This window comes from Drosophila simulans, chromosome 3R (assembly GCF_016746395.2).
Source record: "Drosophila simulans strain w501 chromosome 3R, Prin_Dsim_3.1, whole genome shotgun sequence".
Taxonomy (NCBI): domain Eukaryota; kingdom Metazoa; phylum Arthropoda; class Insecta; order Diptera; family Drosophilidae; genus Drosophila; species Drosophila simulans.
Window position 1 is genome coordinate 7,673,275 of NC_052523.2, and position 26,282 is coordinate 7,699,556.

General features: G+C 39.3%; 3 protein-coding genes across 3 annotated transcripts; 2 read left to right on the top strand and 1 right to left on the bottom strand.

Moving 5' to 3' along the window:
- The first annotated feature begins 7,409 nt into the window (after nucleotides 1–7,409).
- On the top strand, nucleotides 7,410–7,876 carry LOC27207242 (hemotin). The gene has a single exon (XM_039294855.2). It carries the CDS (start codon nucleotides 7,585–7,587, stop codon nucleotides 7,849–7,851), a length of 267 nt encoding a protein of 88 aa, XP_039150789.1. The 5' UTR covers nucleotides 7,410–7,584; the 3' UTR covers nucleotides 7,852–7,876.
- A 144-nt stretch (nucleotides 7,877–8,020) lies between these two features.
- On the top strand, nucleotides 8,021–8,284 carry LOC27206934. The gene has a single exon (XM_016182706.3). The coding sequence runs from the start codon at nucleotides 8,025–8,027 to the stop codon at nucleotides 8,202–8,204; it is 180 nt and encodes a 59-aa protein (XP_016034138.1). The 5' UTR covers nucleotides 8,021–8,024; the 3' UTR covers nucleotides 8,205–8,284.
- Nucleotides 8,285–11,273: 2,989 nt separating this feature from the next.
- LOC6727557 (zinc finger protein 62 homolog) lies at nucleotides 11,274–12,742 on the bottom strand. The gene is made up of 3 exons (XM_002102900.4): nucleotides 12,229–12,742; nucleotides 11,559–12,174; nucleotides 11,274–11,499 (listed from the first exon to the last, which is right to left on the bottom strand). Exons 1-3 carry the CDS (start codon nucleotides 12,302–12,304, stop codon nucleotides 11,340–11,342), a joined length of 852 nt encoding a protein of 283 aa, XP_002102936.1. The 5' UTR covers nucleotides 12,305–12,742; the 3' UTR covers nucleotides 11,274–11,339.
- Between the last annotated feature and the right edge of the window lie 13,540 nt (nucleotides 12,743–26,282).

Here is a 26,282-nt window from a genome sequence, read left to right on the forward strand (position 1 = left end):
TCTTATTATTACTTTACATATGTTGAATATTTTCTACAGTGGTGATTAAAGTGTTGTAAACAAATGTTTAATTTTTGTCTTAACTTTATTGTAATACTTACCAACATATAATTAATCCTAACTAGCAAGCTTTGCTGAGTCACCGTACCCGCTCAAAGTGAAAAGCGTTTAAAAACGACAAGCTTGAGCGCTGTAAATGCCCAGCAGAATGTTAGGGCAATGTTACACCTCCACCCACCGCCTCCCACTTATGTAAGCTGGGAGTGGGTCTAGGTCAAGGTCACAGGGGCCGGTGCACGCCCTTGACAGCCGAACAGCCTCCGAACCAAGACCTATGTGCTCCACATTATTACATAATAAATAATGGCTTACAGCGTGGGAGCGCTGGCGAACTTAAAGTTGAGAGTTTGGAGTTTCTGGGAAATTTGAGGAATTTTCCGGTAATCATAATCACCGTCTATCTGGGGACAGGGTGTTTTGGGTCTTCGACAAATGACCAAAATCCAATCAGTCAACGCTTTGCGTCAACGTCTCTGACAAAAACCAATCAACTAAGTGTCCGAGCGCCACGAATTAGCATAAGAAAGAAAGTCCGGCCGAGACTGCTGGGATAATTCCAACCGAGGAGTGCCAGAAGTGTGGGTTTTGGTCCAATGACCACTGCTTTTGAGCCATGAAAACCGTTTAGTTCGTAATGAAATTTTACAACCGAAGGGCGCTCGTAAAACGGCCACGTCAGCCGTTTTAGTTGCCTGTGATTACACCAGCAGAAACTTAAGTAACTAACATCAAATTATTAACTACTTGGTTAAAAATATTAAGATAAATATGATAAGCTAAACAAATAATAAACAAATAGATAAAGACACCGTGCACTATGATAAATCTTCAAGTTTTTCTTAATATAAGTAAGCCATAAGTTGACTACAATAAGTATATATGTAACTATTATAATTTGATAATATGTGTATTATAACGTATGCTTGTCTTAAGATTTTTTTCGCAGTGCCCCTTCTTTGGATTGCCTTCCCTATTCTGCTTAACCACAGCCCCAGTAGTCAAACCAATCCCCCAGTTTCCCTAAAATCGGAGGACTTCATCCCCAACCACTTCCACTTGCCACACGCCACTTGTCTGGCAAGTTTGACTTAAGTGCAGTTTTAACGCTGCTTTGTCCGTTTCTGCAGGGGCACGAACTACGGCTATGGATACGACTGGGGATACGACTGAGGATACGACTGGGGATACGGAAGTGGAAACTGGCGTACGGCGGACACGGGGGACAGGAGGACGGGAGGGCAACGGATCTGTTTGCCCGCTCTGTAAGCACTGCGAACGTGTTAACTGCAGGTGTTTGGCATTTGAGTTACGTGCGCACGCAACAAATGTGGAAAGTATTTCCAGGGGTATGGGTTAGCCGGGTGGCAATTCCGCCACGGGTTTAGTGGGCCGCCGTGGGATAATTCAACACAGCGATGCATATAATTAATTGTCAGCTGCTGGGTGCAGTGCATTTCATCCCCAAAGTTATGGCAAATCCGTGTGCGACATAATCCATCATAACAGGGAATTACAATAATGAGGGGATGAGTAATTGGGATGGGAAGTAACCCTGTGAAAATACGAATTAAAGCAGCAGCAAACGGGGCACAGCACAAAAGAATAATTTAAATATATAATAAATGGAAAAGCTTCATTTATTCTTCTTTTTTACTTATATAGGTTTTGATTCAAATAGTCTGGCATTAATTACCTTCATTTGCCGCACATCAGGGAAAGTCCCTCTTTATTTCCAGGACCCTAAAGGATGGACCCCAGCCTATGGCCCGAAATGTAGTAGCAGCTCATCCACATAATTGCCACAAGACGAGTCCTTCAGTGCCGAGTGGCAAGTGGCAAGTGGCATGTGTTTGGCACACACTTCTGGCTCCTGGCTCCCCACCAAGTGCCATCCGGCCGACAGGGAAACACCAATTAAGGCGGAGGGATCATTGTTGTGCGACAATTAAAACCGAGGGAGCGTGTGGGGCAGCCAGCCGAGTGATGGATTTGACCAGCAAACAAGGCGACCAAGGGGCAAGTGGATTGCAGCGGGCATTCGTTATGAGAAACGTGCCGTTGCAACGCGTGGGTCTCATAATGCAACCGATGATGCAGTGGTGCATCTGCAACTGGTGTTGTGCCACTGAAGTTAACAAGAGCAGAATCAAGCCACCGAATTTAAACTTATCTTTAAATGTAATATATAAATATGAAATTAACTTAGTAATGATAAATAAATGCATGTTACAAACAATTTAAGTGCTAAAGAACATGTAATCAATAACACATATTAATTATTTGTGGTATTTAATATATAATAAACATTAACTTGGAAGCACAACACTTGGCAACACTGATTGGGATTTGGGATCCTACTGGACCCTACTAAATGCAATCAGTTTGAGTGCTTTGATATATTGGCCAGTGCCGCAAATGAGAGCGTGACTCGCACAGCAGAGAGCTTTTAAATTCTATGGTCCTGCCATGTGCCACTTGAACTCGCCTCATTTGGCAGCCGCACACGTCCTCGCACCAACGTCTTGACCCCTTGCATCCGATCCTCCCAAGGAATTTAATTTCAAGCCGGAGCAAGTTAAGAAATAACCCGACAAATGTCATCGGCGTACACGCAAATAAATTACCAACTATACAAGTGATTTAAATTTAATTAAAACATCAAATTTCTTCACAAACCAAACTTAAGATGCTTGAAATCCAATAGATATGCTACATTTTTCATAGTTTACTTTTATGCACAATCATTGCAGTCACTTCTTTTGATTTCCAGCATCTTAAGTTAATTTACTAGGGATTTACTTTCATCTTACCACCCACTTCGCCCTAATTGGAAAATAATTTTTCTTTGTGTGTAAGCTGAGCAAAGCCAGCGGAGCCGAAAAGGACTTGAAGTTGGCCAACACCTGAGGTGCACTTATGGCAGTCTCATTGGCATCGAAATCGTTGGTGGCAGTGGCAGTGGCAGTGGCATTAGCATTCCTTACAGCCAACCAGCCGGCAGATAACAAAAACATGCACAACAATTGCCCCGAGACGGGAATGATGATGCCGATACCAAATGACGATGCCAATCGGTGTCGGTGGGTGGGGTGCTCAAGTAGTACCTACGCGGTGGGGCAAGATTGCACCCAAGCCATCGCCATCGCCATCGCCACCGACATATGGCAGCTTGTTTGCGTCGTCGTGGATGGATTCAGCGATTTTATGGCAGGCACTTGCTGCCCGAATGTGCGGCTGTGTGTATATGCCGGCAAATAAACACATTTTCAAGCTCAATGCCATTCGGGCCGGGCCAAAAGGCGAAAGGCGGCGGCAACAACAATGCAGGGCGTCGAGAACAAAGCCAAACAGAAACGGCAACTGAAGCCGGCACAGAAATAGAAATGGAAAAGAACTGGCCGATTCTAGGTGATCCGGAGGTGGGGTGCATCAGTTAGTCCAGGATGAGCACTGGCAGAAATCGGGAGTTACTATAGCGAGTTACTATACCTATAACAATCAACTCAAGCAACCGAACTATAATATAAATATAAATTATCTTACAATGCTTAATTATTAATCTTAATTATTAATCTAATAGATTTTCGCGCAGTGCAGGCTGTGCTGCACTTGCTCCTGTCTGCCAACGGGCATATAATGAAGTTTCGCAATCTCGCTGCAGTCGTGTGGGTGTGAGCCAGTTTCCCAACATCTGTGTGAGTGTGTGGGTGGAACCGCGTTTTCCACGTTAGGTGTGTGTGTGTGTTGGTGTGGCTGGGCGAGGAGCTCAAGTGTGATTACATGGGCCATGTTCGTTGGCATCGAGTGTTTGTGGCATAATATTATTGTTTTTGTGCTCGCGTGTGAAATCAAACTCGATGCAAGGCAATGCGATGCATTGGCAAAAGGATTAAAAGGATATGACTGGAATAGGAGCAGCAGCTAGCTACATGGGTATCCGAGGTATCGGAGGACAGGCAGACCAAAAGGACAAGCGCAGTGCACGTGCATGACGTTCGAGAATTGTTGGACGACCTCCATCCTGACACACGCTTTTCCCCCCAAACATTCATTTTCCATTTTCCCAGTCGAGTTACCCAGACAGCTTGTAAGTGTAAACAGATACATAAAACCTTGTGTTATTAACACCAGTGCCAGATCGACTATAGGAATTCACTGCAGGTGTAGAGTTTATATCTTAAACTTAATCCAGTGGCAAGAAGGCATCAATAAAGTTTTAAAGCATTGGTTCATTATAGGTATTTTTTAGGACCTCTTTAGTATTTTAACTAGATAATATGTAGTGTAATTATATTGATGCCTGATTAATGATTGATTAGCAAAGGGTATTATGCTAGCTCTCTATCTTCCAAACTATCTTCCTCTAGATAATTTAGATCCCACACTTCCTGAAGCGACTGCCAACGAAACCGAAACCATAACGAGACTCATCACCGTCGCTTGTCGGCAGCTTCCGTTCGAGCTTCCCAAAGGGCGGATCCGGCCACAAGGATGCGAGTATCCTTTGGAATGGGCTGTTTGCTTCTGCTCACTCAGTCGATGGCATCTGTTTTCAGCAGTTGCTGCCACAACACCCTGGAACAATAACAAAAGCAGTAACAACCGAAGGAGCAACAAGGCCAACTTCAAGGAACCATACTACAGTTATTTGACTTTTAACTTTTATTGCTTTATGTAGTTTAGATAAACGTTTGCGGCATGCCATAAATATGCAGCATGTTGGGCCACAACAGCACAGCGAGCAAAACAAACAGCGCCAACAATAACCAGCAAAAACAGCAAAATGCCAAAGGGATCCTGGTGAAAAAAAAACGACTTCATCCAGATAGCTAAGTAACTTATGAAATAGCAAATACCCTTTTTAGAAATCATTACAAGAAAACAATGCAACTTATACAGTTCTTTAACTTTAAAAAAAGGACAGAATTTGTATTTAAGCTTAAAGAAAAATCATAAAAATAGTTCAAGTTAAATGATTCTTTTACCTTTTACAACACTTTAAAACGATTGCGATTTATTATCATAATATTAAGTTAGACTTAGCCAACATTGTGTGGCAACCTTTGCAAAAGGGTAGAAGCAACTCGACCGGCAAAAATCCTGGTAAGTGGGATGTTGCAACCGAACTCGACTCTTGTCTGCTGATGGCCTTCGATGATAGACAATCGGCAGACGGAGAAATGGACAAATGGCGGGGGCAGTTGGGCTGAACTATCTCTGATTTATGCTGTAAGTTACAATCGGCATCTTGCAACGGTTGAACTTATGTACTTGCCACTTTTGCACTTGACTTTGTGGCCCCGACATTGTCTTGCGGCAATTTGTTGGGGATTCCCAAACTTTTCAGCATGCGAGTGGAGGGTTCAAGTTTATAGTTACTTTCTTTTCGCTCGCAACTTTGAGCAGCGAAAGTTTTTAATTAATTTCACACGCCCGAACTTAACTTGCGCATCTAATTACACGTGAAAGGTGTAAATAGGTGGGTGGCTGGGCGGAAACGGGCGTGGTTGGGTGTAATGTGTCTGTGGGCAACCATCATTATCGCGCGCATCATAAAATGCTGAAAGCAAAAGGCAAACAACAGCAGCTGCAGCTGCCGCAAAGTATGCAACACGTTCGCATGCGATAAAAGTGGATTTGTGGTGGAAAATGTGGGGGGTTTTTGGGGACCAAATGGGCAACAAAAAGCAAACAAATATCACTTGTAATGCTAAATGCGGGCCTGAAATTACAAGGCTTTAATATGACAAGCACAGCTTACAGCACTTTATTATAAACTTTTAGGGAAAACTAAATATGCGCTGTTGCTGACTAGTAAATTAGATTTACTTAACTTGAATTATAGTATTTGTTAAATGACTTTCATAGTATTGAATTCAGCTGATTTGATATCCAATTCAATTTGAAATTTAGTCAATATGACAACACCATCTTCATCTAAGCCCTTGTGGATCAAAGTATCTATCGAAGTATCTGGTCCATTTGCACATTTCGGATGCGTTTGAAAATCCGCTTAAATGCCAACCGAATCGAATCGAATCGAAATGAAACGAAACAAACCAAACCACGTTCGCCTCAAATCGACAAAGGCTTTCCCACTCCTTCGATTTGGAGCCACCTTCGACATGGAGTCAAACACCTGCGAAATTGAATGAGAAATATCCATTCTGTGTGCGTTGAGTGTTTTTTTTTTTTGGTTTTTTGGTCAGTGTGTTTGTTACGCTGGCAAACTTACTCCCCAACTGCCTCGATTATTTTCGAACCTCGAACATAGTTGGCAAAAAACAATTTTATTTCACCGAAAGAATTTTAAGCAATACAAAAGGATTTTCAATGCATGAACTGCAACTTATTTTCCTGTTTTGAAAGTATTCCTATTCGGTTCGTGGTGTGGGAAATGTTTTTGTGGCACCTTTAAAATATTTTAAGGCAACCTTTGGAAGATCCTTAATGAAATTAATTAAGTGCTAACACCACACAATTTGTTTATTTGCTTAAAAACCACAATATCTTTTTTTCCTCAGCATCTTTAGTGGGTAGAAAAACCCAAAAAACTGGCTCTACTTTTCTGCGGCGAAATTTTAAATTAAAAGCAAACTTTGCTCATCAGTCTGTGGGAGTTTGGAATGCGGCAGATGTCGAGGTGTTGCTGCGATTTGGCATATATCCATTTTCATTTTTGTGCTGCTTGTTTTTTGGTTCTTACTCCATCATAAAGCATCAAATGTCAGCAGCACTCGCAGTCAACACAGCAACGCACAATTTCAAACTTTGAATTGAGTTGCGTCTGGACGCCGCCGTCGCGTTCCCCTGGAGTTCCAAATGTTTGTCTAGCTAGCGGTTCTATTTGCAATGGTCCCCAGATTCTGGAGAATCCCCAGTGGGGGGATCGTCATCCGCGGAGTGAGACGAAGATAACAACAATGAGATGGGACCTTGGCGCCCTTGCATGATTCATTCAAACTCTGGCTTATCCACCAACTCGAGCATGTGGATCACAAACAGGCGTAGTACACAAAGTGCACTAAGAAATTAAAGTGTTTAATAATAAATTAATAAATAAAATTAAACTTGAAGTGGAAAGCTAGTCAGTCAATAAAATATATTTCTGTACTTCTCAATTAATTTAATATTTCAAACTGCTAAAATCAGTCGTAAATACACAAAAACTCGGATAAGAACCCAAGACGCTGCGAGTATTAATAGCGTTTTATCTGCAATTTTAAGGGAGAGTAAATTCTGCAGTGAAAAAGTTTAGTTTTTATATTAAATCATTAAGAAAATTCGAATAATGACCATGCTTAATATTTTAGTTTTTATTTCAAAGACAATTGTTAGAGAAACTATATAAATATTTAACCAGAAATTTAGAATTTTAAAATTATTGACCCAATTTTTCTCAATAATTTCTCTGTGTGTATTCGGAGAAAATAAATCGCCATTTGAACGCAAATGACAAACATTTAAGGGTTCCTCGCTATTTAGTTATATTTCCCCATTCGCACATCGAGCGTCGCTTGCAACATGGATTATTTTAAAGTTTTCGAAATTGTGTTTCACTCGGAAATCAATCCCTTCCTGCTGATTCCCTTCGTTGCAATGATTGCACTTACGTTGTGTTGCTATTGCTATCATTGCTATCAGTGCATCCGCGATCGTCGAAGAGCTCGCATCGAGGAGCAGAAAGCACAGTTGCCACTGCCACTGAGTCGCATGTCCATCACGCCCGGTTGCTCCATGGTGGCCAGCACGAGGCTAACGCACAGCCGGAATAGCGTTGACATCTATTAAAACTAAGTCTGTTTAAAAATCATACCTTCGGAGATAAATCAATAAACTAATAAACACTTCTGCGATGCTTTAATCTTAAATCTTTAAAATTAAGCTTATGCTCAAGACATAATCGCGTGGCAAGTGAAAGTGAGGATTTAATCGCATTTTTTTTTTTGGAACAGTGCATCACGATGACTGACAGTCAAATTCACTTGTCCTACTTCATCTGCGGTCCGGTTTTCATACTGATGGTATTCATGTACTTCTACTATTGGTATCTAAATGTCCGCGAGTGTCGTAGATCGCGGGGGCGTGAAGCCACGCCTCCTCTGCTAGACGATATCTCTGTGGAACGACTGGAAGTCTATTGACAAAGCGATTGGGCTGGAGTTAAGTTCATGTGAATCACTGCACTGCGAGAAACGTTTATTAAAACCATTGTAATAATAAAAATACATTAGAAATTAATTAATAATTTTATAAGATAATGTTAAAAAGTAGACTTGTAAATAAAATGTAGTGATTTTAAAAAATGAAACAGTTTTTAATTATTAATTTAAGAAAAATCAGTTAATGCTATTTCTGCCCAGTGTTAAATAAATCTTTAATGACATTTGATTATCACAAATATTAATACTTATATTATTAATTCTTTTCCTGAAATGAGATAATGAAAGTAAACAAAACGTGTATTGAAAACGAAATGAATGTAAAATGAACACTAGTCACTGACATGTTGTCGCCTTGTTTACAATCGGTTATGAATGATTCATTCTGTATCTGAATACCAGTGTTTTTATATGTCTCCGCTCGGATCGCATCCATAAAAAGAGTTGCCTGTTGTGTAATAAAATGTTTGATGAGTAGCAGGAACGAAGTACCTTTAAGTACAACTTAAGGTGCAAACGTGATGTCTGTGGGTGTGTGTGTGTGTTTGGATGGGTGTATTTTGGGAGTTGTTGGTTGCTTACGACGGGCCATAAATTTAGCCAAAAACTTGGCTATGCATCTTCGCTGACGTTTCCTTTCACGACCTGCAAAATTTAGAGCTGCACGGCGGTTTTGATGGTCCTCGGTGGCAGGACGAGATGCGCTAATAAATGACATTTTCATTCACATCCCGGCAACGAAGTCGTCACAGGTAATAAGGAAAATTAAATTAAGCGAATTAAGTTGCCAAAGTGTAAAGTGAGCTTTAAAACAAAGGAAATTGAAGGTACTTCAGTTAGAAGTAAAATTATTAAAAAGCGAAAACGTTTTTCTATTTTACACACATAATAATATATGAATTATGAATTATTAATACATATTTTTTGATGAAAATTTTTTTTCTGAAAATTCTTGGTTGTTGCTTACTTTGCAAAAAAATTCTTACATTGAGAATGCTCTTAAAAATATTATTTTTGGATTTTCTTCAATACAAACTTATAAATGAATAAAAATTTGCTAAAATGTCAGTTGTGCAACCCTTTTAAAGTATTCTTTATATTCTTTTAAATACCTCTTAATACATTTATAGAATTTTAAATTATCTGCGCTGGAGATAAATTGCTGTAACTTTTTATTTTAGTTCCTAATTTCTTATTTTCTGGCCAATTTCTTAAGTTTTCCTAACGTTTTAGCAGCAGAGTTTCCAGCAACTTATTTAGCGCTAGTTTCCCCAGCCAAATGCAAATCGAATTGAATTAGTCAACTTTATTCGCTCATCATTTTGGGTATCTTTTAAGCAATAGTTAGATAGATCGTCGTGCATATATATTCTTTATTATGGGATCCATTCAGCCAATGACTGCTGCTCCTTCTGCCACTGCCGTCTCCCTTTCTGGCCAAATTGAAACGCTAAAATAATTTACGGCTCAACTGACCAGCTTCGGCTGCTCCTTCGTATCCTGCAGCAGTGTCCTGCCATCTCCTTGATGGCTGGCACGTTAAATGCCATCGAAATGCTCCCAGTTGGAAAATTAGTTTAAAAATACGTTCGTTCGGCAAAGGATGCCTTGTGTTCAGCAACTGCTGCTTATCCTGATACCCTCTGTTTGAAATGCAATTGAATTTCTTTTAAAACAAAAGAATACTAACATTAAATAAGCAATGATTGAAGTGTTTAAATAATTGGTTTAAGCAAAGCAAAATCTTAGAAATTGGTTTTAACTTATCAAGCAAAATAGTAACTGAAAATTGGTTATTAATTTTAATTGATAAATAGTCATCAACTCTGACAAGTTCATATTTATTTTATTATTTTTTATTAATTATATATAATTGTAAAAAATATTAAGGGGTATTTTAAAAGTCGTTTAAAAACTTTTAAGTACTTCTAGCTTTCTTGTGCAGCAGCACGCGACTTGCGTTCATGGTGGCGTAAAAATTCACTTAGTTGAGCTACCCGCCCACCCCTTCTATTTTAGCCAACTTAGCCGGAGAAATGGCGACAAAAAAATACGAGTACTAAGAAAATTTGGTAGACTCTTGCTCAATAAAATGCTCGTGTTTTACAATTTTATTGGGTGACGCGCGGGCTCATCAAATATTTAAATAAAACGATACATTCGGCGCCATTTTTCCATTGTTCGCGCTTCGTTTAAGTAATTGCGTTTTGGTGGACACATGTTTTACATTGAGAAATATGCATGTGTGAAGGGGGGAAGGGGACCTTAAATCATCTCCTGTTTATCTGGCGACCATAAATTAAGGCATTAGCCGTCGTCCTTCCTTCGAATTGCATCGAACTGTTTGCATTGCGACCGTGGCACTTGGCCGTGCAGCTGCTGCCGCCAAATGTGGGGTTTACACTGCGGCCCGGGTTAACCGCAATCGAAGTCGTATCCTTAAAGAGATAACGACCCCACCAATCCGGCCCCACCCTCCTGATCATTAATGGCCCAGAAGAAGTGGACATGTGCCCCGGAACTTAAGGTACTAGCATCGATTCACATGTAGATTTTTTAATTTCAATAAAGTATTAAGTGCATTAAGGCCATTTGAAATGCAATTCCATCCATGTAAATATATAATGAGGCTATGCTTATTAAGTAATTATACAACACTTTATTCTCAGTGCACTTTTATTGGCATTATTTGAATTAGCCGCACTTGGAACTTTTGAGTATTGGGGCCAGTCGACAAGGCGAAGGAGACACTGCTCGGGAAAATGTTTTGGCTGGCCAAAGAAACGCTTTTCGTCCTGGAAACCACCACCCTACTGCACCACAACTTGCCACACTTTGTTTGCTAATGAGCCAATTTAGTTGCATTGAACGCAATTGCATCGTGTGTGTGCCTTTGGTCTGGCCGCCGATACTTGAAACTTGGCCAATACGTTCTGGGCCAAATGCCGCCTTGAGGCTGAGGTGCCTTGCTTTGAAATGGTAAGTAGGGTGCCGCCATCCAAAAGTGGCAGTGTGCGATGGCACCATTCTCACTAACAGCAATGCTTGTGGTTCGGTAAAAATTAATGTTTTATTAAGGTTATTATTATTAAAGTTTAAGTAAAAAGAATATTGAAGCTAGAACCTCTTGTGCATCACGGACATCAGATACTTGCGACAAGCGTCCAACGAGTGTCGTTTCAAATAGGAAAACTGGTTGAAGTACTTGCCACACTGTCCACATTGATGCTGCCACTCGTGGTGGCCCATGGTGCGCTGATGGGAGCGGAGATTGGACCTGAAATCCCAAAGTCATAGTAATTAAAATGATACCAACTGGTACATATATAAACTTACCGATCCGAAAAGGCTTTGCGGCAACTCCCATCAGGACACACAAAGGGCTTTTCACCAGTGTGCGTCCTTTTGTGGGCCGTCAGCATCCAGGAATGATCGAACTTCTTGTCGCAATCACTGCACTCGAACTGCCCGTCCACCCGCTTCAAACGCCTCTTTTCCGGCAGTTTTCTTTGCTGGATTGGCGGGAGTTCCATAGTATTTGATGGCACTGTCTCATTAGCCAAAATTTGTCCTTTCCGCTTGAGTCTCCTGCGATTTAGCTTGGACTCAGCCGTGACCGTAATGATGCCAACCTTGATGCCGTTTCTGGTTTTCGGTTTCGAATCAAAATTTTCACCTGCCATTTTCAGCTCCCAGATGGTATGACTGAGCAGAGAGCTCTCCGCGATTGGTAGAACATTCATCAGTTGGATGCCCAGTAGCTCCTCCATTTCCCTCCGGACCACAATGGGTATATCGTCGCCTTGTCGCCAATCGCTGCTCGGTTCACTTTGGCTAAAACAATAGGTGAACTTTACGTTGGTTTTGGGCTCCGATTTAGTGCATAACCTGCTGTGGTGGTTGATTTTTGGTCTGGGCATAGGTGGCAAGTTAGGAATAACTTGACAAAAACCTGTAAGTTCGAAATGTATTAGTACCAGATGGTCGAAACTTGAGAACGCCTTACCTTCGTATCGGTCGTAGAATCGTTCCTGCTTGCCATTATAGCGATCGGACAAGAAACTGCGAAAAATTCTTGGCATGACTGCCAAATTCACCTTACCACCGAGCTGCTGTCAAATTTTCCGAATTTTTCAGGCCCCGAAAAGTCAGTCAGCTTTGTAAGCACTGATTGACGTTGCTCACTCGATTGGAAATTACATTTTGCCAAGGCAGTAACAATGCACTCGAAAAAATTGCACCATTCTCGATGGATGAGCATGTATAACTTGAAAAAGTCCTTCGAGGATATTTACTCCTAAGATTAATTATATTTTCTCAGCGGAATAATCGTTAATGCTTCGGTATGTCACTTTTGAAAAGTAAATGCCTTTTTTTACATCCAATCAGATCTTATTTACAAAGGGAACAAATTAGTTTACTCAGTGGTCTATTGATGTTTATTCCACATCACCAGAAGATAATTCTGCCACAAAGTTATTCTATAAAAAAATTATTTCTGACTGAAATTTGACAAACAAAATTATGCCGTCGGGAACAAAAAGTTTCGATTTGGCAAGGGTTCATACGTACATCGATCAAAGTTATCGGGAAGACTGCAATACTGTTGGTGACGAAACAGGCAGGTATAAATGCTTATAAAATATAAAAGAATTCATTAATTAACTTTAAGAAGAGGCCAAAAGTGTTGCTTGTAAATAATTCTATTTAATTTAATTACCTAAATGGTCAAAGTGGTGTAAAAAAGTAATTGCAAATATCAAAATTAAAGCTTTTTTAACAGCTTGGGGTGGCCTCTCTATTGCCTTGAAAACAGTTAACATTCCGATAGTAATCGAATGATTTTGACCAAATCGAAATCGAAAAAAAATTACGATTATGATTTACCAATATGATTTTCCTGCAAAGTTGAGCTGCATTATTTTCTATGAGTTTCCTTTGGAATTTAATGTCTTTTATTATAACTAAAATATATATGCTGCCTGAAAATATGTTAAATTTTGAACTCTAAGTGTGGATTGATTTAAATCCTCGGGAGAAGGCGAAACCAGTGGCGTTGACCGCCGAAAGTGAAGTAAACAGGCAGCTTTAAAGGAGCTGGCTGGCCATTCGGTGAATGCCTTCGTTGGGAAATTCAAGACGTAGCACTTAAGCAATCTTCCTGTTAAAATTTTTGCACACGAATCCGGGATTGCTCTCAAAGAAAGAGAGGGAAGAGAGGGCTGGAATGAGATGGGGCTAGAAGCTGGGCAATAAACAAGGCACGAATGTGTTGAGCAATAAAATTAGTTGGCTTGGCTGTTCTCATTCGTGTGTGTGTGTGGGTTTGTTTAAGACATGCAAAGACGTTTTGCAATTTCCCTGTAATCCTGTTGTGCCAAGAGCAACCGAGGCCACCCAGCCCACCACCCACATCCTTGGACTGCTTGAAGGACTATTCCGTTGCAGCAGCTCCTTCAGTAAGCACTTAAGTCCCAGCTCACTATTGTGGGGAACTTTTCAATTGTTCGACAGTTCGCTGCGCTTATTTATTTGCATTTTTTATTTGTCCGTTTTGAGTTTGTTTTGTAATAAAAGCCGGAAGAGAAAACATTTATGGCATCGCTCCTACTCCCCAAATAGTTCATACCCCCCTTCGCCATTCCTCATCCAATTGCGATCTCGACAACGAGTTGTACCAACAGCTTTATTGCATTTATTTGGCACTTTATTACCGCCAGCTCGTTGTTCGGCTGTTAAATGGCCGAAAAGGACCACAAAATATTGGGCCAGCAAATTACTTGGTCATTTCGGAGTGCATCAATCTCGACGACAGTGCGTTTCACAGCAAATGAGTTCGATTGCCGAAAGCTGGGTATTGAACTTTAAAATGGAAAATAAATATAATAAATCAATGAAGTTAAAGTTACTAACTACTGTAATCTAAACTCTTTATATATATATTTATCTATGATATTTATTATAATACACCAATCTAATAAATTGGATTTATATCTTGCATTTCCATTATATAGATCATGTTATACAGCATGAATTTCCATGAAACGCACTGCATTCGTTTTCAACGAGAAAAAGGAAGACAATAGTCAAAGGAAAATTGTTTCCAGTTAAACATTAATTCGTTTCGACAACAGCAAATTTGCTGTTCATTTCTCTGTGTCCATAAATAGTTCATATCTGTGGACCAAACAAATGACATTTTTCATAAACTTATATTTGCTGTGGCAAATGTGTGTGTGTGTGTGTTGAGAGGGGGCATCATGTGTATCATCGTGTTTTGCTCCAACGACAAAATCGCATAAATGCTTTCGACTGCCAAACAAAAGGCTGCCATGATGCAGGACTCCAGTGCCATTGAAAGGAAAGGAGCTGGTTCCCCGCCTCTCTGTTTATTTGTGTATGTCAGTCGGACTATTAAAAATCTATTTCAAGTACACAAGCATCGAAATTGCGTTTGTCTGCCGAACTCTTGTGGCAGTTGCACAGCATTTTATTGCGTACTCTTGGGCGGCCACTAAAGCTAGTAATACCCCTGCACTAGTCACTAGTCGCAGATGGGCGTGGAATTAAATATGCACGTACTACAAATGAGATTTTTCTTGTTTTTTTAGACTAGCCAACACTTTTTTATGGGCTGCTGGCACAGCGAAAAGTGCCAACAATGAGCCACAAATGAGAAGTTGGACTAACCTTGTTACCTAATTAAGTTGTACTTAATTCACTTAGTATGCTTCTCATAGTTTGATGAAGTTTTCTACGAATGTACGCATGTGTTTTTGAACTTTGGAAAGTATCTTCTAGTATATGAACTAGAATTAAGCTTACTTGAAATACTTGCTATCCATTTAATTATGCATCAAAAACTATGTTTATATGAGACAGAAAAAAACTCGGTTAAAAGCTATCTAAATTTATTTAAAGTACTTCGGAGACACTTTGGTCTCCGTCATATTTATTGCCTTTGCAACACTGGTTGGCCGCTCGAGTCGCAGCCACGTCGAAGTCATCAGGTTGAGAATTGCTTCTTTAACTTTAATCCAAGGCACGTAAGCTACTTTTATTGGTGGGCTCCCAGAAGGCCGATGCCTTAGATTGCATTGCAAATTTTGTCATCAACATACAAATGAAGCGACATGGCTGGCTGTCAATCTGCAGATGCCGGAAATGCCGAAAACGAGTCACGCCAGGATTTGGCCGCCTTTGTGTAAGGACATGGAGCGAGCTCACACTTCACTGTTTTCCCCAATTTAAAATGTAATTATTTTTGTTTTGCCTCTTTGCTGGCATTTCGTTGCTATTTGGCCAATTGCATTTTGCATTTGCCTCGAGTTTTTCCTTGAGAATATCTGTCATAAATAAATACTGTGGTGAATTTACTAAAAATGTTTCTGTCATCACATCACATATGCAACAAATCCCAAGCAAATAAAAATTCATAATTTAATCAAATACTCGTATTTCGAGCTGCGACAATCGCCCTCAGGCGTTTGCCAATTAAATTTGCATGCCGCAAAGTGTGTGCGTGTGTGTGTGTGTGTGTGTAGCCAGAAAAAGTGTCAAATCCCGTTCTACTTGTCCACTTATTTACTAAAGAAAAACACAATTGTTTGCAGCATTTGCGGCCTGACCATTGCCGCAGCCCCATCAACACCTTCCATACCCATCCTGTCCATCCTGTTCATCCTTCCCACTTTATTCTATTCCCTAGAACACCTAAGGCCATAGCATAAACAAACTGCGACATAGGCAAATAGGACTTTATATCCGTGAGTTTGGGGAAATTTGTTAATTTGTCCAAAAGTTTGCACAGCATTTGGCCAGCACGGTCTACGTGGCCAGCATAACAATGCAAAAAGAATGAAATGTGGCCAACAGCATTGGAGTCCATTTGGAAAGGTGGGGCAACTGTTGGCAGCCTAACGGCTCCCAAATTGCCACTGATGAGCCTCAAAATTGCATCAGCGTTTGGGATTTTTATTTTATTTTTAAACATGTTTCGATTTCTTATGTGCTGTAAAACTTTAAGATATAGAGAATATTTTTAAGAGTGCCATATAAATATTACTAGAATTCTTGATCGCGTGCTTGGAAAGAAGAATTTATTTAGAATTTTTTATGTTCTTCAAGAGTTATTATTATGCCACCGAAAACAGCATAGGTAATATTGTATTGTGGCCAAAAGTCAGAAAAATTCCTATATAATGTTTATATGTTCTATATAAAATAGAGCAAGTAACTTGCTAATGATGTTTATATTTCTTGATGCACTATTCTTCTAAAAGTCAACTTACTGATTCTTACCTATAAAATATTTAATTTTTTACTTTTTTAATTAAAACTAAATTTAGATTTAATAACGATTTAAAAACATTTAAAACACGATTTGCAACAGCATAATATATTTCTAAAATGTGTTTTAAAAAGAACATAATGCTTATTTTAAGCTATTTATTATTCAAACATTGGCCATATTAGACACATTCCATTCTTGTTATATTAATTTGAAATTAGTATTGTTAGTAAACAAGAGAATATTTATTAAAACATGTTTTTATTGAGTATTCTTACCGAGTGACCACTGTAAATCGGTTGAAATTGATTAGAGGATCCGGCGCACACAGAGGCGCCCTGTTTGTTTAGTTTATAAATTAAATTGGAGCTGCAAACAAGCAAATTTGGCAAGCACGTATCCCCGTTATGGGTCTATTACTTGACCGGAAGTGTGGCCAAGTGTCGAGGCGGCAAATTTGTGCAACGGAACACTGTGCCCATAAATAAAATATGGCATTCGAGCAACGAAACCACCGAACCCACTGGATTCGCCATCTTTGCGGTTTGTCCATGAGAATGAAACCGGCCGTCCGTAGTTCGTAGATTTTTGCTACCCATTTCCATTGTCACATGACAAATGCTCCTGTTGCTCCTGTTGCGAGTCCGAATCCTTTGCTCCTGCAATTGTTATTATTGCTGCCATTGTACTTTCGGCCATTCGGCCGATCCATTTGTATGCTGGCCGTGTTTGTTGGCCACGGCGATAAGTCATACGACTAGCTGGCACGTACCAAATTTATTTGTTCAAGTTTGTTTGCTTAGCTCGTCGGCAGCAGCTGCGATCCTGCGGCCAAGGATATGTGTATGCCGAGTGCCCCGGGCAATTGCATTAATCGCTGCATAATTTACACAGCAATAATAATGTTTGCCAATGACAAATAAATATTTATTGAATTAACCAGAAAAACGGGGCCGCAAGGCCAATCTTATCAGTGGCGGAACTTATGTTATCGTAATGGCTAAAAAATGAGGAAGTGGGATTCAAATATTGCATAATTTGGCTATTTCAGCCAAAAAATCGTGAAAGTATGGCTAAGTTTTAACGTTTGTTTAATCTAAGGTCATGAGCAAAAAGTATATATTTAAATTCTAATTTATATGCTAATATGTTTGCTTTAACATACATAATTATAGAAAATAGCTTGAATCGTTATATTTACAAAAGTATCTTAAATTACTACCTCATTTACTGAATCTCTTGCGAGCTAACTCATTTTCAAGTCAGCTTGGGCATAAAAAAATCGCAATATGCGTTGTTTATTGCACTGCCCACAGTAAAGAAAACAAGCGGCGTATATGCAAATTTAATTTACACAACCACACTCAGAAAAAGAGCACGCACACACACACACATGTTCAGAGCGTAGGTCATAGTCGCAATCGTAGCATACTTTTCAGCGCCGCAGGACATTAAAAAAATGGACTGTGGCTGCCTTTCCCCGACTTCCGGCGTCCCCGTCGTCGCCACATTTATTTATATGAAAATAATCACACATGCAAATTAATAATTTCATTTCGCTTTGCTGCCACACAGATGAATGTTTCCCGTTCTATTGTGCCCCGCATGGCAAATAAACTTACGGGCCGGCCAAATCAAAAATTTAGACCATAAATAAAATTGTGCGAGTAAAACGTGGCCCAAAGTGCCGTCGAAAACAGGGGGTGCGGCCGGCTTATATAACAATAAATAGATTTTGTTTGGCCAAATCTGTTGCGCATTTGTTTTTGCTTATCGGGGCGAATAATTTATGGGCTGGCATAAAAATCCGCATTTCATTCTGGGCTTAGTGGCTCGACTGGCGACTGTCGGGCGATTTATCAATTTGCCACTTTAAAGCTGCTTCGCCGCCATTTATTTTGTTTGCATTGTAGTTTTTAAATAGCAATAATAACTGTTAATTTACATGCCGCAAGTGTCAACAGGCCGCTGGCCATTTCCAATTACGAGGTCCCAGTTTTTTGTTTGTTTTTATTGCATTATTGCAACGCCTGTTTTTTTTTTAATTTCTTTTTTTTTTGTCCCCAACTCCTTTTTTTCGTGTTCATCGGTTTCATGTTTTTCATGGCCACAAAGTACTTTATAAAATGCATTGGCATGCAAATTATGTTAAGCTCGTGAATTTATAATTTAATGAAGACACTTTATAGCCATAATTGGCCCCCCGTTCGTCCACCAACCCGAAAAAAAATCTCGCCTCCGCCAGTTTTCGCGTAATATTCTTCTTAATTAAATAAATGTGATCCAGCGATTGTGTTCATTGCGGTGATTGTATACATTTTTTACATTATTGCGCTGCGCTTTTTTGTCGAATGCATAATTTAATTGCACTTTGTTCGCTTTAACAGAAATGTTCGAGAGGTCCTTTCATCTTGTTGCCTTGTTGCTTTTGATATCCAGCTTCGAGGATTAAGTCTCAGCCGAAATCCAGGAGAAAGGTGAGTGCAGTGCGGAGCAGCCAAGGCAGTCGGTTCGCCAGTGCATCTTCAGCGCATGGAGATGTTTATGCCGCGCATGGTTTTATGAATTTGGGTTATTTTGATTTGAATAGATATTTATTACTAGTTAGTACTGGTATTGCACTTTCATACCATTTCTTTTATGCGTTGGAATCCTTTTAATTTTTGGGTATAATGTTTGAATATACATTCGGTTTCAATATACTTCATTGGATTTTTAAAAATATTTATTTACAAAATTAATAGCTAACGATATAATTAGGAACTGAGAGTATAATTAATATCAATAATAAATTATTTTTATATTAGTTTATTTATTTATTTTTATATAATTTATCAGAAATTGTTTTATTGTGCCTACTTCCTATCCCTGCGACGCATAAACATCTTCCAAAACATTTTCCACCATTCTTCATTTTCGCGTGTGTTTCAATTAACTTTTTGCCGTGACTCCAAAAGATGCGGCGAGTGAAATGAAAATGAAAATGGGAATGAGATGCAGCTGAGGCTTCGCCTTGTATGATAAGCAGCTTCTTCGCTTGTTTGAACATAAAAATGCAGCGCTTAACATAAATTACGCATCCTGGCAGGTGAAAGACGTGTGTGCGAGTGTGTGTGTGTGTTCGAGTTTGGGTGTTCAGGTGCGAGGCAAGTTAATTGTTAAGTGTTTGCCGACTTGTAGTTTCGTGCAGTGTAGTCAGCTCCAGGATTAGCAGGCAAACTTTATCCATTGCCGTTTTTTTGGGTAGGTGGAGGATATCGCTTCACAAAGTTGCTTCAGCCGGCGAAATTTCCGCAATTTATGTGGCAAGCTCGCCGCGAAAAGACCCACAAAAAAAAAAGAGGCAGCGAGAAAGACTGTAAATTATAATTGCATATTTTCATATTTTACAATTGACGGCGTCATCCTTGTTGCGGCTGCTGTCAGTTTAATGAGAAACTAAGTGTTCGCACTTTTGCTATGCATTTAAATGCATAAAAACTATAAAATTGAAAACTAATTTCTTTGTCTTTTAGCTGGCAAAGTTTAGTTTTAGAATTCCATATAAATTCCTGAATCTTTAAGCAATCCACAGAGTGGCCAAGGAATTGAGTTCTGTTTTAGCATGTATATATTAGTACTTTTCAACACCAAAGAAAAATTTAGTATAAAGTTGGAGAACCACGCTCACCTTTAACCTGTTCATTTGCAAAAGCCTTTGTACTTTCACGAAAATAAGTGGCTTAAAAAAAAAAACGAATAGACTGCTAGGTTGGGAAAGCGGGCTTCCCAAATTCTCTTTGACCAGTTGGTAGCGGCAATGGAAAAACTTTCCAGTCACCTCAGTGCGCACACATTTTTATAAACATCTAATTGGCAAGAGGGAAAACGAGTGTGACAGTCGAAGATTGGCTGGAAAAAAAAGAAAGGATTCCATGCGCCCGAGGGCCTCTGAATGCCTGACTATTGTTGAAACTCGGATCGCCTTGTGGCCAGGTCTGCTTTTCCTGCGGAAATTATTTCACACTCGAAACCATTTTCACGAAATTAGTTTTTCTTTTGGCATTGTCAAGGTGCAAATCTCAATTGGCCCAAGGGAAAATCCTGGAAAAGCGTGAAACTCGGGCACGTTTCAGCCGAAATGAAGTTGCATATGTATGAACCAATCGAGCGTTAGTTAATGCAGATACAATCCGATTAATATTTTATAATTTCAGGCACGATTTTCAATTTCATCTGCAATCTACATTTTTCTTTTGGTTTAGTTTCTGGATTTTCTGAATTTAATATGTACCTTCATTTATGATAATTGTGATTTATACAAGTAGGCAAGACTCAATTATTTGAGTTATTTTAAAATATTTGTTTCACTTACAATTTGAATCAAATATTTTTCTTTAGCATATGTTACCACTTTTTTGCAGTGTAAACTTCCTTTCTTGAAAGGTATACGTTTTTTAGGCCCACCCTTGAGGCTACTAGACACGAATTTGAATGTTAATTTCCAAAACATCTTGCTCGTTCCCCACGCCTTTTGAATTGGAATAGAAATCTATTGGCCTTGGGAGTGAAAGGATTTTTCGAAAATAAATATTATGACGTTGGACTTTGGCCTTTGTCTGAAAACTCGAGTCGAGGACTTGGCACTCAACTTGCGTTTTGAATAATTTAATTTTGGGACAATTGTCGCATCATTAAGTGAAGTAGCTGCGGCCTGCTGGCCATTAGAACTCCGCCAGCCAAGTTAAGAATCATGTTTAACAGCCCGACAGTCGCTTTTCTTTGTCTTTCGTGGCAAGCAGCAGGGATTAATTTTCCATTTCGCCAGCAACTAATCCTGTAAACTATTCCATCCGCCCGCGATGTCTAGCTCCTTTTGAAGTAACGAAGAACTTTCCACTCTTAGCCAGCCGCGTTTGTTGGCAATTGTTAAATGCAATTGAATTTATAAGCGGGCATAATTAAAATTAAGCAGCCGCTGCCGAAGATGAAAGTTTTTGCAAGTGTTGCACTTCCTGTGCCGAAATTCGCTTTTGAGTGGCTTGTAAGTTTGCTCCTGTTCGGAAGTGGATTGTCCTGGCGATATTCTCAGGATGCCACTTTAAGCAGACAAAGGCTGGCCAAGAAAAATATGTGCTAAGGAAGTCTTGCCCATTTCAACAGAATAAAGTTGCTTAAACAGACAAAACTTAATTGATAAAGATAGTTAATTTTACTTATTTAAAGTTTAAATAAAGGTAATTTTGTGAGCCACCTCAAGTCATCTTGACAAAAATTCAGTCTTAATCAAATATAACTTAGAAGCCTTTTAGTCCTGTCTGAGTCGCTCTTTAAGAAAACTTTCCATTATATGTAGCCAGGTTCTCATTAGGAAATTTTCCAATTCCCAGAATGCATAAACTAATTTAGCTGAAATGTTTTTGCTTACAAATGGGCTGCACATCCCGCCAGAGGATTTCATCACACCGTCAGAGCAAACTGCTCGAACTTGGCATGGAAAACAAACGAATTGCCAGAAATCATCGAGAGAGGAACTCGGCGACAGGATCCGGAAACTAAAATTCCTTGCACTCGCATTACAGGCGACGACGGCCAAATGAGTCGTCGTCCCTGGATGAAGATGACGAGGCTGGCGTGGATTTCGATGTGGATGCCGCATGTGGCTGCCCCGTGGTGATGTGAGTGAGTTGCTCCATGATGGAAATGCCAAATGGTTTGTGTCTCTTTATGGGAATTGTTGTTTGTTGTTCATTCTCCTCGAGCTTAGTCTTAGTTTGCGATTTGTTTTTTGGCTGCTGCCTGTTTAGCTCGGCAGATAAGCAGCTCTACTTAGATTGCGGATTTCGTGGAGAGGGATTTTTATTCAGAGATCTCTTTTATTTTTCAGAGATTGGATATTTTTAAATAAATCAACGTAACAACATTTTGTATGACTCTTGACCAATTAATCACCAAAAGTTAGATCTCTAAACAATACTAAAAGGATTCAAATACAAATCCAGACACTTAATTAAATAGCTTTTAAAACTTTTAAGCTCAATTAGCGTGTTTCTTTATGTGCCTCATTAGTTCTACATAAGAAGTTACTAAATGGTTGAAGATGAAGCTAGAAAATTTATTTGGGGGCTAACTAAAATCATTCCAATTGTAGTGTGAATATATATTTATTTGGAAGTTTCATAAGCAAAGAAAGTTTTTGCCAGCGATTAAACGTAATTTTGTAGCTTAATCGAAGAAATTAAAATGTGGCAAATTAGAAACTGCATATTCACTGAAAAGGTAAAAAGATTCTTAAGGTAATAATGTTAATTTGTTAAACGGAACTGTAATTCATACAGCTTTCACTTTTAAGCTAATCTATAGGCAGACTAAACACCTTCAATGTGTTCCATACAAGGATATCCAAACGATGTCTCATAGTCCTTCTCGCATGTCAACTTATCTTGACCAAATTGTGGGTCTTAGAAAAAATTGACTGTTGATACACCAATACACCAAATAGGTGAGGGTTTCACATAAATTATTACAAATGGAATAGTTTAGTGTTGTACGAACATCATTTGAGGGTCACTATTTTCTATGTAAAATTAATTTTAAGAGAGTTGTTAAGCATCATATGAAAAATATATTTTAATCTTCTTATTTATTTAAATTGTGTTATTAAACAGATTATAAATTGAGAGCTGCAAAGCAAATCAATAAATGTATTACAAAAAGTCCCAAGTATGAATGAATATAAATAAACGTGGAATTTGTACTTAATTCGCACTTTACTAGAGTAAGCCATTTTTATTAACTAAAACCTTTGGTCTTCAAGCATCGACTTCATTGCCATTTAAAATAAAAAATGCCATTTAATTAAGTTTAAAATTTATGCCAGGCAAAGAGAGCGCTAAATGGCTTGAAGCTATGAAATAAGAACATGACAAGTGGAAACAAGAGCAAACAGCCGAGGCAAATAAATACAACATGAAATAAGGATAAAAAAACGCCGATGAAACCAAAGAGCAGTAGATTTAAATGCAGTTTGTTGCAAGGATATTTTTTGTAAACTTTACGCATTCGTCGCGACGACTCGAATGCTGAATGCCACGCCCCTGCGCCCCTCCCCACGCCCAACGCTGTATGTTTGGCATTTCGGTTACGAAAGCCCGAGATCACGAGACCCAAACGAGCAACATTGTATGGCCCGAAAGAGAGGTAGGCGGTGTGGGGGTCCTTGAGCTCCGCCGACGAATGAGAGTGTCGAACCCTCCGCCACCCACCGCCCAACGCCCAGCCACCCACTGGTGGCGCCCCCTCAAGGCCACCCGCCAATGTGTAGGCGACATGGACGAACGCCGTTGGTTGGCCGTCGTCGGCGCCTATGTAAACGAGCCACGCATGTGTGCCGTCTGTGTGTGCCTGCGCCGTGTGTGTGCGAGTGTGCGTGTATGTAGGTGACATGTACTGCGTACTGCAACAGGAGTCCTGGCAATGGCCAAAAAGGCAGCGGAGTAAATGCAAAATCTGTAGGGAGCCCACACCACCAGCACGGATCCGACCGAAACCACTGCGAAGCCCCCATTTGGAAAAACCCACCAGTGCAACACGGCAAACATCATCGAGCGCTCAGCAGGGGAAGCGATTACGCTGCAACATGTTGCAAGGGGAGGAGTTTGCGCACGGCTGCAACCCAGTTTAGCTCACCGAGGTTCCAAGGCTTTAATTTTTAGCTGAATGTTTCGTATTTTATCTTTATTTTATGGTAAATAAAATTGGGAGTGATCACAAAAATTTCCATAAATTAATTAGGTACAAATACACGGATTTCAAAACCGAAATATCTAGAATAACTAGAAATGTGCCATTTAAATTTAGTTAGTTTTTTAAGAGACTTTAGTTTAATAATTTGATTGCTTGAGCTTAGATCTATAACAGCTCTAAATTGCTGTTTCATTTTTTTAATGAGCTTACATTATTAATAAAGCTATAAGGCTCTTTTATCGTCTGAATATGAATATAATTTTTTGAACCAAAAGCTTTTTCCAAGGACTTTTTTCAGTTATCAGTTTTATATATACAAGTTTTTAATTGCTTATGTGGTTAATTTGACCTCTCATTTATTTCGGAGAAACGGTTCTTATCCCATTTAATGATGAAGCGTTGGGGAAATGTATTTATATTTTATTAAATATTAAAAATACCTCGGTAATTATTAAGTTTCTTGATCTGGTATTAAAAATTTCAAAAATTTATTTACACTTTTTTAATTTCATATTATTTATCAGCAAAATATGTATGATGTACTAAATATTATTAGGTTAAAATTGCAATACCAAGTATTTAGTTTTGCTAGATCAGAACATGGTTAATAATTTCGTTACCAAATTAATAGGATATTTGTTTAAAAATATTTCATAAGAGGACTGACAAATAATATAGTCTTGTACTCTTGCAAAATAAACTGGCTTTTATTACTAATTGAAAAAATCAAAGAATATGTAGATAAATATAAAATATTAATACAATTTTAACCTAGTCTTTTTTTTACAGCATTTTCAAAAATATTTCTGAAAACAAAAATTTTAATATTAATTAATTCCTGCACCATTTTAAGACTTTATTTTGTATATTTATGCATATTTAGTCTACGAATTGTTCCAAGTTAAGGATTAAAAAACGAATTTTCAGTTGCTTTGAAGAAAAAAGATTGTTAAATGAATAAAGAGGTCAAACCTAGATGAATGGCAAACAAAAATGAATAAATAATATTTTGATTACGCTTCATTGCTGGCTAATTTCAAATCGGTGATTCCCCCGTCTGTCGTTTGGCCCCCGAAATGCATGCCACATTGGGTGGCAGTTAAGCCCGGCTCCTTGGCAATTAAAACGAACAATGAAATTTCGCAGTTTTCATTCGCCAAAAGCGAGGAACCGACCAAAATACCCGATCTTCCATATAGGACAGTCACATAGGGCCAGCACTATATCCAATTCGCGTAGGTGGAGCACCGACTTATGTAATACTCGATTTTTTGCTGCTCGTGCTATATTTGTTTTTGTTTATTTTCGTTTATTTGTTGTTGTTGCTGTTGTTGCGATGGACTGGGGAAATGCGCAAGAGAGACGGGTAGTTGCAACATGTTCGATTGCAGGGCGTTGGAAAAAAGTTAACTGCTGTAAACAGCGCAGGCCTTACAGAGAGAGAAAATGGGGCCAACTCGGAATGAGAGCGAACGCGAGTCCTGGCGAGAGACTTCGGCAAATGCCGGCCACGTGACATTGTTGCACTTCCTGGCCGCGCGCCTGTGTGTGTGTGTGGGCGCCTGATAAGCTTGCAACGAAGCTATTAATCAAAACAGAATCAAAAAATCCGCTTCGCTGTGTGCGTGCGAGAGAGAAACACGTGCCGGCCCAGTTAACAGAGGTCCTTTAACAGCGCTCTGCTAACAACGACGGTTGGCAACAGCAAACGTTTGTTGGGTTGATTGGTGGAAAACTTTCCACTCGGCCTCTCTAATAATAGATTTTATCATTGCCCAGTAAACCGAGTCGGTTTATTTACTTCGTGTACCATAATTAATGCCTGGCTGCTTTGCGATTTTAAGGTGGTTTAATCGGGCGATTAGATGGCTAGCCGCTAGTATCAATTGGCCATTTCGCAATTTGCATTTTGTGGTAATCCATTTTCATATTGCTTGTCATTCCCGTTGGGGCAATGAGGCCGTATCGTGCCCCCTTCTCGCGGCGAATTAAGTCGATTGCAAGAGTCTCAAATGTATTCCGGCTTTAGTGCTCAGCTTGTTTGT